The sequence below is a fragment of the Phalaenopsis equestris genome, unplaced genomic scaffold (genome assembly GCF_001263595.1).
Source record: "Phalaenopsis equestris unplaced genomic scaffold, ASM126359v1 Scaffold001213, whole genome shotgun sequence".
Lineage (NCBI taxonomy): Eukaryota > Viridiplantae > Streptophyta > Magnoliopsida > Asparagales > Orchidaceae > Phalaenopsis > Phalaenopsis equestris.
The window spans coordinates 922-14,956 of record NW_018165652.1 but is presented as its reverse complement, the minus strand read 5'-3'; the positions used below and the strand labels follow the sequence as shown (position 1 = coordinate 14,956).

Genomic DNA, 14,035 nt, shown 5'->3' with positions numbered 1-14,035 from the left:
CTTAATCCTCCATATTTTATATATCTGTCCATGAACGTTTTTAGCCTCCATATATTATATATTTTACTGTATATTGTATATATAACTATTTTCTGCTGTTCCATTCGCTCCTTTCTCTGTTTCTCCAAATGCTGCAGGCCTTCTCGTTGTTTCAGAATTTTTTTTCTTCCTTTTTTTCTCCTCTTCTCTTGCTACAATGGCCGATTCTCTACTTTCAACAACTGAGACTTCCTCTGTTACCACCACCCAGTTGAGCAATCTACCATTTCCATCCCAAGTCAAGTTTTTAATGACAAATATGAAGTCTGTCATCAATATTTAACTCTCTACTGATAATCATCTTCTTTGTCGATCTCAAATCCTTAAATTATTTAATGCAAATGGATTTGCGGGATATCTCTATGGTTCTTGTTTAAAACCTGCTCCTCAAATTATAGGTGAAAATGGAGAGTTAACTCCAAATCCAACCTATAATATTTGGATGCTTGTGGATCAAAATCTCGCTCCAGTTCTTTATTCTACCATCTCATCTTCACTTCTTCCATATGTTCTTAACCTTGACTTCTGCGCTGAAATCCGGGCCACTAGAGAGAAGATGTTGCAATCTTCCAATTGGTCTGGTATTCTACAACTTGAGAATGATTTTAAGTCATATTTCAAGGAAAAGATAAATCAATAGTTCAATATTTTTTTGAAATTAAAAATGAGAGCCGCTGGCTCTCCGCTTGATTAGGAAGACATCAAGCATTCAAAGCAGCCATTTGCACAAATTTGCAACCTATCAGTTTATATGACTTCTATTCGTCTTTTCATAGCCTGCTCGAGCTCGACTCGATAAGTGCCTCAATTCAAGTGGCTTGTGAATTGAGCTTGATGAGCTAACTAGTCGAGTTCAAGCTAGCCTCAACTCAACTCATTAGCCTGTTTGTTTAAAAAAATATTAATATAAAATATATTCATAATATTATAAATTTAATCATTATATTTAAAATATTAAAAATAATTAAAAAAAAAAATTTTATAATTTATATCAAGTACAATTTTAATATTATAATCTTGGTTGCTCATTTATTAATCATTTCATCATAATTTCTCTCTTTTGTAGTAAATAAGCTTGCTTAAATTTGTAGGTTAAACTCAAGCTCAAACTCCATGAAGTTAATCAAATTCAAACTCACGCCGAAAGTGGTCTGAGCTCTACTTGACCAGTTTACACCATTATTTGTGGCTTATCTCAAAGTAAAATGCATTTCAATGTAATAGAAAACAACTAAATTTCAAACTTAAATAAAAAAAAAAAAAGAAGAAGAAACTGAAGAAAAGTTCAACATCAGAATTAAAATTCGTGGACAAGCCTGCAAATCTCTTCTTCCAATCTCTAAATCTCAAAAGCAGAAGCTTCCGGAGAGTCCGGTACCAGTCGTGAATGTCAGCTTCTCATATGTAGCTTTCTCAAAGTAAACCTCAACAACAGAGAGCCATAGCAGCAGCTCCTTCGTCTTCACGCCGGTCATCTTCTTCAGCTTGTACTTCTCCACGAAGGCCGTCACCTCCGGCGCATATGACACGGCCCTCTTTATCTGCTTAAAAATGTGATCTTTCTTCTTCTTCTGTATCAGCCATATGAATCCGGCTTCACGATTGTAGCCGAACTCCTCAATGTCTTCTAGGGGAAAGAGACCTTTGGGGAGACAGAGCTCTTGTAGAAGTTCGACGGATTTCTTCTTGCAGAGTTCATCTCCTCTGTAAATCTCAGCACCTTCGCGGTGGTTTGAGATGGCCGGAGAAGCCATTAGGTGGGAGGAGAGGTTGTATGAGTAGTTTTGAGTGGTTTGAAGATTGAAAGATAAGAGCTTTGTGTGGAGAAGATGATGGTGGGAGGCTGTTTATATAGGGGAGTGTGAAAGGGTAATCAATTATTGCGTGGCAGACTTTGGGGGGAAGTTTCTAGCTTAGGAAGTCAAATGTTAGCGTAGTCAACACGTTGGGAGTAAGCGTTTGTCGGCGCTGTCTGAGATAGACTTGGTTGGATGTGGAATGGGTCAGAGTTTAATCTTTTAAATCCGATATCATCGCATTTCAGAATTTAATAGTCAAAATGTCTGTATGGTCTGTCAACATCTCACTTAATTCGTTGTCATGCAATCTCATATAGTTGAAAAAATAATCTGTTCGAAGACTTGCACGTCTAAATGACCAAGCATCGACAGCCATATCGCTTGCCAATGACTTATATGATGACGTGACCATCATTAATCGGTTGTTCTGACGAACAATATCGGATGATTGAATGGAATTTTTTCTCCTTACAGTGGATTGGTCGACATGAAGAGAAGTCCAATAAAAAAATGAATTCGAAAACTATGAAAAAAGCCACTGTTTTAGCAATAATATTAAAAAATAGCCGCCGCTGTTGACTTTCTTCTTTCCTCAAACTTCGGAAACACCAAAGTGTCAACAGCCTTCTTTCTAAGCAAGTACAAAGGCTCTTATAAATACCAATCTTAGCCTCTCCTCCCCTCTCATCACTTCCTTTCTCCTCTGCTTCCTATCTATTTTCACTTAAATCTCCTCTGCTTCTTCTGCTTTCTAAATCCAACAATGGCATCTCAGACCATCCAAAACCACCGCGAAGGTGCTGAGATTTACAAAGGAGACGAACTCTGCAAGAAGAAGTCCATCGAACTGCTAGAAGAGCTCTGCCTCCCCAAAGGTCTCTTCCCGCTAGAAGACATTGAGGCATTCGGCTACAATCGCGAAGCCGGCTTCATATGGCTGATACAAAAGAAGAAGAAAGATCACGTTTTTAAGCAAATAAAGAGGGCTGTGTCATATGCACCGGAGGTGACGGCCTTCGTGGAGAAGTACAAGCTGAAGAAGATGACCGGCGTGAAGACGAAGGAGATGGCGCCCTGTTGTGGAATTTTATTTCGAGAAGCCCACATCTGAGAAGCTGACATTCAAGACCGGTACCGGACTCTCCGACAGCTTCGAAGCCTCTGCTTTTGAGCTGTAAGAGAAGATGAAGAGCAGAAATCAATTTGATGGAGCGATAGACTCATTAGAAGACGATGTTGCTTTGTTATTGTAGTTTTAGTTTATGATGTATTCTGAAAGTCTATCTTATTGTAAAGTTGTGCTTTTTAATGAAAATTTATCCTCCTTGCTGCATATATTAACTCTTTATTGTTTTTCCTCCCGGCTTTCTTGAATTCTTAATAATGCAATTTGGTCTAAATTTGGAGGAATAACAAATAAAATATTAATATAAAATATATTAATTGAGCTTGATGAGCTAACTTGTGGAGTTCAAGCTAGCCTCAACTCGACTCATTAGCCTGTTTGTTTAAAAAATATTAATAAAAAATATATTCATAATATTATAAATTTAATCATTATATTTAGATTATTAAAAATATTTTAAAAAATAACATTTTATATTTTATATCAAGTACAATTTTAATATTATAATCTTGGTTGCTCATTGTATCAATCATTTTATCATAATACTATTTTAAATTAATAGTATTTTCTCTCTTTTGTAGTAAATAAGCTTGCTTAAATTTGGACGGGATGACGTTTCTTGGTGCGATTCTTAGATTTTGTCGAGAGATTGTTCTGAATCAACTGTAAGACTTTCTCGGCTTTGATTTGACTTGGAGTTGTTGCATGTTCTTCGAATCTTCTCGTTCCGAGCTCTATATTGGCTTGAACAAGTCGATTGAATGTGCCTTCTTACAGGGATGTTGTCTTTCTGAATTACCTAATGTTCTATTTCCTAATTCATTCAAAGATCGAATGGAAGAAAATTCTCGTCATAATCTCTTTAAGAAACCAACAAAAAAGAACGGTAAACCGGCCACTTTTTCAAGAAAGGGAGACCAACATTCTTACATAGGAGACCAACATTCTTACATAACCCTTAAAGTTTGCCTTGATTGGTAAATTTGCTTTGACGCATCCGAGATTTGAAATTATTCGAAAGTTCTTTTTTGACCTAAAGCTTGTGGGTAAATGGAGTTTGGGTCTTATTGTGGTCGTAATCTCATGATTAAATTACAAGAAGAGGAGGATTACACTTCCTTATTTGGAAATTCATTACTATCGACAAATATTATATGAAATTTCTGAAATGGACACCAAATTTTAATCCTTCTGAGGGAGCACATATTGTTCTGATTTGGATCGTTTACCAAGACTCAAGCTTCATTTATTTCATCCAAAAGTGCTATATTCAATAGATTCTATATTTGTTCATCCTTTAAGGATGGATAGTGCTTTGTTACATTGTACTCGGCAATAGATGACAGTTTGAATTTGACATGAAAAGAACTTGAAGAGGATTTGCTAATATAAAGATCTTCAAGAAAAAGGAAATTAAAAGGCTTAAAAAAGCTTGGTTATATTAATCCAGAAGCTCTCAATTCTCTGAGGTCAGGTAAAGATGATGAGGTAATTCAATCTTCCTCAAGGTACAGTAGAGGAAAATCAAGTGTCGATGATGTTTAATGCTATAATATGGAATATTAGGGGCATAGCTAAAACTATTGCCTCTACAAGATTAAAGATGTTGATTCGTATTTATAATTTGCATTTCTTTGATATCTTGGAATCGAAGATAGTTGTTAAGAATAATGTAAGTTTATGAGAAGGTTTGGTTCTTTTCACACTTTAGCCAACCTTAGCAATAAAATTTGGTTGTTTTGGAAGGACTTCATAAATATTGATATACTTATCAATCATGAGCAGCTTTTACATTTCCGTATTCATCATAATAATGATTCTTTCTTTTTTTTTTCAATTATTTGTTCTGGTTGTTCTAAAGAAGCTCGTTTAGATCTCTGGAATATTATATCTAACATATTAACTCTGAGCCTTGGCATTTGAGAGGATATTTTAATCGGATTTCTTATGTTTTGGAGAAGAATGGAGGAGTTGCTCCTAATCCTAATCTCATCTCTTTTTTCAACAATGTTATTCCGGATGTGGGTCTTTTTGATTTGGGATCTAAGGGAATTCCTTTCACTTGGCATAGAAGTAGTACGTTTGAAAGATTGGACAGATACCTAGCTAATGCTGTTTGGGCTAACAAGATGGTTTGTTATGAAGTTACTAATTTAACTATCACTGCTTCTGATCATGCTCCTATATGTTGAAAACGAGAGATTCTTTTTCAAAAATCCCTTACCAATTATGTTTTTATAATATTTGGCTTCTTCATGACAATTACAAAACATTCCTTAAGAAAATTGGATAAATTCGACTGTGGGAAATGCGGGGTATAAGTTGTGGAAGTTGCAAAAGAATTTGGCCAAAAGACTCAAAAGCTGGAATTGGGAGGTGTTTAGGAATATTAACCTGGTTATAGAGGAGCCTGGAAATAGAGTTGATTTTCTTGAGTTGGATTATGCCAACCAATGCATAGAATGGGATGTCCTCTTTCAATGTCAATAGGAATTGAATAAAGCTATCTAGATGGAGGAATGTTTCCTTGCTCAAAAAGCCAATAAAATTCACTATTTGGAAGATGATAGAAATTCAGTGTATTTTCATGCTTGTATTAAGAACAGAAGACGAAGCAATCTTATAACTTCAATCTGTTGTAGTGATGGCAGCATCTTAACTAAACAACAAGCTATTATTAATGATGACATTTATTACTTTTCTAACATCTTTACATCTGATGGGAGTTCTTTACAAACTATTGATACTTCTTTTTATAACACAGTTTCTGACACTTTTGGTGTGATTCTTACTAGTATATAGTATACCTAGTGCTTTAGTGCTTTGGAAATCAAAAGCACACTTGATTCTATGGAGGATGAGAAAGCGACTGGGCCTGATGGGTATACTGTTGAATTCTATAAGAATGGCTGGGAGAATAATCATCCTGAGTTGGTTAAGACAATTCAGGAGTTCTTCAGAGGAGTTGATTTACCTCGATATTTTAAGTCTTCAATTGTAGTTCTCTTTCCTAAATCCAATAATGCTTCTTCTTGGGAAATGTTTAGACCTATTAGTATTAATACTGTGGTTTCTAAGATCATTTCCAAAATAATGGTTAACAGACTGCATCCTTTCCTTTAGAAGATTATTTCTAATAATCTAACTGCTTTTATTTTGGGGAGGAATATTAGTGACAATGCTCTGGCTGTCCAAGAAATTCTTATGGACTTTGATAATAAGAGTAGAGGTGGTAATGTGATATTTAAACTTGACATTAAGAAAGCTTTTGACTCTATACGTTGGGACTTTATCATGGATGTTCTGAAAACTATTGGCTTTCCTGCTAATTTCTGTTCTCTGATTCATAGAATCATGAATAAGATATTCTATTCTTTACTTATTAATGGTCAAAAATGTTAAATATTGTGCTGAGGAACATCATATATCTATCACTTTTAGGACAAAAAGACTCTTTTATTTGGAAAGAAATGTTGAAGATTTTGAAAGAAGCTGGAACTTCCTTGTGTTGGGATCTCGGGAAGGGGCAATGCTCTTTTTGGTTTGATGATTGGATGGGTAATGGGGCTCTTACTAATCATTATGGAGGCTCTCTTGATATTAATAAAAAGGTTAATCACTTATGGTCTCAGGATAATTGGATGAGGGATAAGCTGATGCAGTCCGTTAATCTTATTGATGCTAAATTCATTACCTCTATTCCTATATTTAGTAATAAGAAAGCTAGTGTGATTATAAAAAAAAGGTTAGATGATTTGATTACCAAAAGCTTTGCTTCTGCTATTACGATATCTAATGGTTTGAATTTGGATTGGGTTTGGAATCCATGGTTAAAACCGTCTGTCTTTCTTTATAGGACGTGTCTTAAATAACCTCATTCCTACTGATGAAACTCTAAAGATGAAAGGTTTAAGACTTATTTCTAGTTGCATCCTTTGTAAGGAAAAAGAGGAACCTATTACTCATATATTTGTTGACTGCAGTTTTATTACTGAACTGTAGTTTTATTACTGAAATTTGGTTTATTACTGAAATTTGGGACATGCTTAATGAGAGACTCCTTAATTTTAGAATTAATCTTTATTTCCATTCTATTTCTGATTTGTTTAACATATGGAAGAATATTGGTAAGGTGTTCTTTAATTTTGGTCCTTGCGTGGTCTTGTGGTTTATATGAATAACTCGAGATAATGTCATTTTTAAAAGTGACAAACCCAATATTTGCAATACATTGGGTCTAATATTTGGTTACTTGTGCAAAAGTTTGACTCATATTAATTTTAAAGGTAAAGGTTTGGATATGTTGTCTGGCTATATTCAGCAGATGGTGTTACACAATCTTTTTGTTAAGCAGTTTAATCGAGTTAATTGGTGTAAACCAAATGCTCCTTATTTCAAGATGAATACTGATGGTTGTTGGAAACCGAATGCTGCTGGTGTGGGTGGTGTTTATCGTGATTTTGTTGGATCCATTGTTTGTTGGTTTGCAGTTGTGACTATTCCTTGCTCACCATTAATTGCTGAAGCTGATGCGGTAGTCTTTGGACTTATGGTTGCTAAGAGGCTGGGTATATATATTGTCATTATTGAAATGGATTCTCTGATCAGTTGGAAGTGTTGCAGGTATGCTAACGAGGCACATTGGAGTATTTTGATTCAGATGAAGAGAATTAAAGCTTTAACTGTGAGTATGAATGTCATTTGGTCTCATGTTCGAAGAAAATGAAATTTTGTGGCTCATTGGAATGCTAAGTTTGGGTATAATTGTTTGATTGCCAAAGTTTTCTTTAGATTTCCTGATCATTTGTTAGCTTTGACTATTAAGGATTTATTTTAATAGTGTTCCTTGTTGAGGTTTGGGTGTGGTGTGAGGTGAATTTTTTTCTTTTTTTGGGATAAGGGCCCTTTTTTCTTTTCTTTGTGTGAGTTGTATAGGGTTTAGGTTGGGATCCTATTCCTAATTTTTGTAATTTTTTTCTTGTGGTAATAAAATTGGAGCCTTTTGTGCTCTTATAAAAAAAAAAACTTGCTTAAATTTGTAAATTAAACTCAAGCTTAAACTCCATAAAATTAATCAAATTCGAACTCATGCCAAAAGTTGCTTGAGCTCTACTTGACCCATTCACACCATTATTTGTGGCTTATCTCCATGTAAAATGCAATTCAATGTAATAAAAAAACCACTAAAGTACAAACTTAAATTAAAAAAAAAGAAAAAAAGAAAAAAAGAAAAGAAAAGTTCAACATTAGAATTAAAATTCATGGACAAGCCTGCAAATGCCCTCTTCAATTCTCTAAATCTCAAAGGCAGAAGCTTCGAAGCTGTCGGAGAGTCCGGTACCAGTCTTGAATGTCAGCTTCTCATATGTAGCTTTCTCAAAGTAAACCTCAACAACAGAGAGCCATAGCAGAAGCTCCTTCGTCTTCACGCCGGTCATCTTCTTCAACTTATACTTCTCCACGAAGGCCGTCACCTCTGGTGCATAAGAGACAGACCTCTTAATTTGCTTAAAAACGTGATCTTTCTTCTTCTTCTGTATAAGCCATATCAAGCCGGCTTCACGATTGTAGCCGAACTCCTCAATGTCTTCCAAAGGAAAGAGACCTTTGGGGAGGCAGAGCTCTTCTAGCAGTTCGACGGACTTCTTCTTGCAGAGTTCATCTCCTCTGTAAATCTCAGCACCTTCGCGGTGGTTTGAGATGGCCGGAGAAGCCATTAGGTGGGAGGAGAGGTTGTATGAGTAGTTTTCAGTGTTTTGAAGATTGAAAGTTGAGAGCTTGTGGGGGAAGATGATGGTGGGAGGCTGCTCATATAGAGGAGTGTGAAAGGGAAATCAATTATTGCGTTGCATACTTTGGGGAAGAAGTTTCTAACTTAGGAAATCAAATGTCAGCGTAGTCAACACGTTGAAAGCAAGCGTTTGTCGGCGCCGTCTGAGATAATTTGGTTGGATATGGAATGGGTCAAATTCTGCATTATTTATGAAATAGATATATAACTTATTAGAATTTGATTCAGTAAATCTCATATATTCGAGTTTATGTAAATATTTGTTAAATTTGAAAATTTATTTGGCAGTGAATTTATTAAATCATGTAAATTTCATGAAACTTGCGCCACATATCAGATCAGCTGTCCAGTCATACGCTTGTCAGTAGTAAATCTTTTCTGATCTGGGGTTAGATTCCTCTCAAATGTACTGTGTAATACTTGAATTTTTGGCGCATGAGGAATGGTCGAGACTCATATAATAGCTTCCATCCATTACTTTTTTTTTTTTTAAATGTAAATTCAATGAACTTGTGTGGCAACAAAGAGGAAGAGAAACTAGTTGTTTGGGGAAGAAATACATTGTAGTAGCTTATCGCCACGGTCATTATTGGGTTTTGCCTTAAATCCGAAGCGTGGAAAGTTAAATCCATCGTTTTATTGGATTTAATAAATTCAGGATTTACAAACGAAATCTTTAAAATCCGAATTTATCGCATTCCACAATTTATTACTCAAAATGACCGTCACAACATTTCACTTAACTCGTTGTCATACGACCTCTTTTAGTCGATAGTATATTCCATCCGGACCCATGTCATCCGTTGATGATGTGATCCTGGTTGTTAGCCGTCGGGACTTGTAGACATGAAAGAGGCGGTCAAAAGAATGAATTAGAAAACTATATATAAGAAAAAAAAAACCATTATTTAAGGATCATATTAAGAATTACCGCCGCTGTTGACTTTCTTCTTTCCTAAACGTTCGGAAATGGTCTTCAACACCAAGGTGTCAACAGCCTTCTTTCTCAGCAAGCACAAAGGCTCTTATAAATACGAATCTCAGCCTTTCCTCCCCTCTCATCTCTGCTTCCTATCTATTCTCACTTAATTTCCTCTGCGTCTTCTACTTTCTAATTCCAACAATGGCATCTCAGACAATCCAAAACCACCGCGAAGGTGCTGAGATTTACAGAGGAGACGAACTCTGCAAGAAGAAGTCCATCGAACTGCTAGAACAGCTCTGCCTCCCCAAAGGTCTCTTTCCCCTAGAAGACATTGAGGAATTCGGCTACAATCGCGAAGCCGGCTTCATATGGCTGATACAAAAGAAGAAGAAAGATCACGTTTTTAAGCAAATAAAGAGGGCTGTGTCATATGCACCGGAGGTGACGGCCTTCGTGGAGAAGTACAAGCTGAAGAAGATGACCGGCGTGAAGACGAAGGAGCTGCTGCTATGGCTTTCTGTTGTCGAAGTTTATTTCGAGAAGCCCACTTCTGAGAAGCTGACATTCAAGACTGGTACCGGACTCTCCGACAGCTTCGAAGCCTCTGCTTTTGAGATGTAAGAGAAGATGAAGAGCAGAAATCAATTTGATGGAGCGATAGACTAGTTAGAAGATGATGTTGCTTCGTTATTGTAGTTTTAGTTTATGATGTATTCTGAAAATTTATCTTATTGTAATGTTGTGTTTTTTAATGAAAATTTATCTTTCTTGCTGCACATTAACTCTATCGTTTTTCTTCCCGGCTTTCTTGAATTCTTAATTAGAAACAATGCGCATGTTTCTTTGTTTCCGCCATGAACTCAGGGGATGGAGCTTTGCTTGAGGAGTTTGTCATGGGGGCCAATGGTGTTGTTGTCATCTCTGCAGATGTGAACCAGTGCTTCCATGGCTTCGTGTTGCTGAAGGTAGATCTTTCCCAATTGTATCTTCTTCAACCTCACTTTCTTTCTCTGGTTAGTGTTTCAGGGATATATAAGCAATCAAAAGAAAGCATATTGATATCAATTTTGCAATTTATTTCTTTTAATGTTAATCTATTGTGATTCTAGGGCTAAAACAGAGCTGAGCTGGAGCGAGTTCAGGTTTGTTTCGTGTTATGCTTGTTCAAAGTTGTTCGTGAACAATATGTTCGTGTTTGACTCACGCTCAGGTCGAAAATAACTCGTTTAAAATTATTAAAAAAAATAAATATAAGATGTTGGATTAGAACTTGCAACAATTCTATGCAATAGAAAGCACAGAACCACATGACCATATCAGCTATTATGATTTAAACTTAGATATAAATAAATGATATATTATTATATAAGTAAAATATATAATTTATTTATTTCGAATTAAAATGAGCCGAACTAGATCAAAGGAAGGGTTGTTCGTGTACATCTTGTTTATAATTCAAGCTTAAACAATATGTTCGTGCTCGTCTAATTTACTTAACGAATGAGTTGATCACGAACCACTTAACGAGTCGGGCTATACATGAATTGACGGCTTCTAATTGTGAATGAGTATTATAATGCTCATCTAAAATCAACCTAAAATACAACAAAATTTGAACACATATAATGAATTGAATCTTATATATATTTTTTTATTAATTTGAATTTTTATGTGAAAAAAATTTCGCTTCATACAATAAATAAGGGCCAATTTCATTAGATATAATTGGATAATATACAAAATTAATATTTGTTTTTAATTTTTATATACTGGCCCACTTTATTTATTCCACAATTTAATGGTGAGACATATAAATACTTAGGAATTGGGTGGTATGTATCTAAATGCCCCTAAGAAAATACTCATAAATAATGCAAAACTCACCGTATCATCTTCAACAACACAATCAAGAATCTCCCCCACACTCAGATTGCTCTCTCTCATCACCTTCCATCCCTCAGATTCTAAAACCTCCCCAAATTATAAATAATCATACGATTACGGATCTGAGAGAGCCTTTGTGCGTCGCAGAGCTTTGCGAGCAGCAACACATTCTCCACAATCAATCCCCCTTTCTCGAGCTTCTATTTACACACCTTCTTCAATGAAGAGAACCCAAACACATGCGAAAGATCCCCGTCAATGGTTTGCAAAATTCATAAGGCACTCTATGGTTTGAAACAAGCTCCATGTCAATGGTTTGCCACTATGACTATTTTATGTCGATGATATACTTATTTCAGGTAATAATGATAATTCTATTAATGACATTCTTGCTTAGCTTGCAACTCGTTTTGATAAGAGAAAACATAGTTCTATGCATCTTTTTTTGGGTATGCATGTTCAGCCCACACCCTATGGTTGCATTTAAATCAATCCCGATATGCTCAAGAGTTACTAAGTCCAGCTGGTTTGTTGGCTTGTAAATCTATTCTTACTCCTCTTGCTGATACAGATCAATTTACAATCTATGCACAACCTACTTTCTATAGATATTTGGTAGAGTCTTTGTAATATCTTACATTAGCTAGGGCGGACATCGCATATGCTATAAATAATTTGTGTCAATACATCAGTCTCATGCCAACTATTTTCAATTGCTTAAATGACTGTTGCACTATATTAAATGCAAGATCTCGAGCGGTTTTCCAATATATGCAGCTTCCCATCTTTTTCAATTCTTCTCTGATTCGGATTGGGCAGAAGATCCCTCTGACCAGAAATCTACAACTGGGTACTGTTCTTTTCTTTGTAAAACTCTTATTTTCTTGGCTGTTAAAAAACAGTCTACTGTAGCATGTTCTTCTTCAAAGGCTGAGTATAGAGCTCTTGCCACTGTTGCAATTGATATTATGTGGTTACACAGTCTTTTTTTGTGAATTTGGTATTAATGCATCTATACCTACTTCCTTTTTTCGTGACAATGTATCTGCGTTGGCATTAGCAAATAATCCGGTTTTTCATTCTAGGACTAAATATATTGTTAATGATTTCCATTTTATTTAAGATTGTGTCGCGTCAAAAGATATTAGAGTGCACCATATAAACTCCCAAGATCATATAGCGGACATTTTCACCAAATCACTCTCTACCTCTTGTTTTCAGTATCGTTGCAACAAGCTTACAGTCCATACTTGGTCTATCAGCTTGCGGGGAGTTGATAAGTCTATATATATTGCTGATATAAAAGAGAGGCCATAACAGTCATATACATTGTTCTCCATTTTTCATTTGATCAGTTGCTGCTTACTCGTTACATGATATTGTAATATACTTCCACTTCTTTCCAATGGTTCCTGCGGATGGTCCCATTCTGTATGTACTCATTTGCTACATTCCTCTTCTATATATATAGTGTTACATAATAGAGAAAGAAAAAATAGTCTATTTTTTGTTGTTCTATTTGCTCTTCTTTCTCTGTTTTTTCAAATACTGCAGGTCTTCAATTTTAAGTTTGCGGTGCAGACATATTGTTGAGGGACGACAGTTTATGTGCAAAATTTGTTAAGTTGTTACTGTCTATGTTTTGTTTTGAGCGTCAGAAATGAAAAGATGTTCAAGCTCTCTGATTGTATCTTGTTTGAAGATGGTGTTTGATGCAGTTAAATTTAAAAAAAAAAAAGATTTTTAAGATTTAGCTTAGAAAAAAAAGTACTTTTGGGCAAGAATCAGCTAATTTTCTGGACTATATTTTAGAGGAGAAGTGTAGTTATTCTGAAGGACGAAGTTATAATATGTTTTACTTGATTATTTTTTTTTTTATAATTTGTTTATTTTTCTCTTAATATTCTTATAAAAATAATGAGGGTTTTTGCTACATCATTTTTTTTTTAGATTTGGCTCATGAAAATTAAGTTCTAGGAGTTTGATTCTGATGAATTTGTTATAGTAACTTTGAAATTTATAACGATCGACTACAAAGCGAATAAATATAGCACGAGAAAATTCACACCAAAAACACACAGATTTACGTGGTTCGGCAAATTGCCTACATCCACGGAGTTGCAGAGGATTTTACTAATTGAGGAATTTACACCGTTTGAACACAATAATAATTGTAGGAGAAAGTCTCACTTTCTCACTCTCTTCTTTTCTCTACACCGAGATACACCGAAGAACACACCTTGCGATTCTACTGATTCGTATCCTTCAGCCCGTAAGTCTTCTTCCCCGTGCTTTGCGATACTTCCTTCACCAGCAAACCAACGCAGAACAGAAGAAGAATGAGGGAGAGCCGAAGAGTGTTTAGGTCCTGGGGCGGGAACGACGACGGGAATGGCGACAGGAACGGTTGCGGGAACGACGACGGGAATGGCGACAGGAACGGCGGCACGAAGCAAAGAGAATGGCGACGC

General features: G+C 35.6%; 3 protein-coding genes and 1 pseudogene across 3 annotated transcripts; 2 read left to right on the top strand and 2 right to left on the bottom strand.

Annotated features, from left to right (window-relative positions):
* Positions 1 to 1,385: 1,385 nt before the first annotated feature.
* Positions 1,386 to 1,847, bottom strand: LOC110033530. The gene has a single exon (XM_020737546.1). It carries the CDS (start codon positions 1,791 to 1,793, stop codon positions 1,386 to 1,388), a length of 408 nt encoding a protein of 135 aa, XP_020593205.1. The 5' UTR covers positions 1,794 to 1,847.
* Positions 1,848 to 2,534: 687 nt separating this feature from the next.
* Positions 2,535 to 3,083, top strand: LOC110033528 (annotated as a pseudogene).
* A 5,123-nt stretch (positions 3,084 to 8,206) lies between these two features.
* Positions 8,207 to 8,734, bottom strand: LOC110033527. Its single transcript, XM_020737544.1, has one exon. The coding sequence runs from the start codon at positions 8,679 to 8,681 to the stop codon at positions 8,259 to 8,261; it is 423 nt and encodes a 140-aa protein (XP_020593203.1). The 5' UTR covers positions 8,682 to 8,734; the 3' UTR covers positions 8,207 to 8,258.
* A 1,117-nt stretch (positions 8,735 to 9,851) lies between these two features.
* On the top strand, positions 9,852 to 10,456 carry LOC110033532. The gene has a single exon (XM_020737548.1). The coding sequence runs from the start codon at positions 9,879 to 9,881 to the stop codon at positions 10,299 to 10,301; it is 423 nt and encodes a 140-aa protein (XP_020593207.1). The 5' UTR covers positions 9,852 to 9,878; the 3' UTR covers positions 10,302 to 10,456.
* The last annotated feature ends 3,579 nt before the right edge of the window (positions 10,457 to 14,035 follow it).

Bases quoted from the DNA above. Each gene is read 5' to 3' on its own strand.
- LOC110033530 (XM_020737546.1), bottom strand. From the start codon at position 1,793: ATGGCTTCTCCGGCCATCTCAAACCACCGCGAAGGTGCTGAGATTTAC.
- LOC110033527 (XM_020737544.1), bottom strand. From the start codon at position 8,681: ATGGCTTCTCCGGCCATCTCAAACCACCGCGAAGGTGCTGAGATTTAC.
- LOC110033532 (XM_020737548.1), top strand. From the start codon at position 9,879: ATGGCATCTCAGACAATCCAAAACCACCGCGAAGGTGCTGAGATTTAC.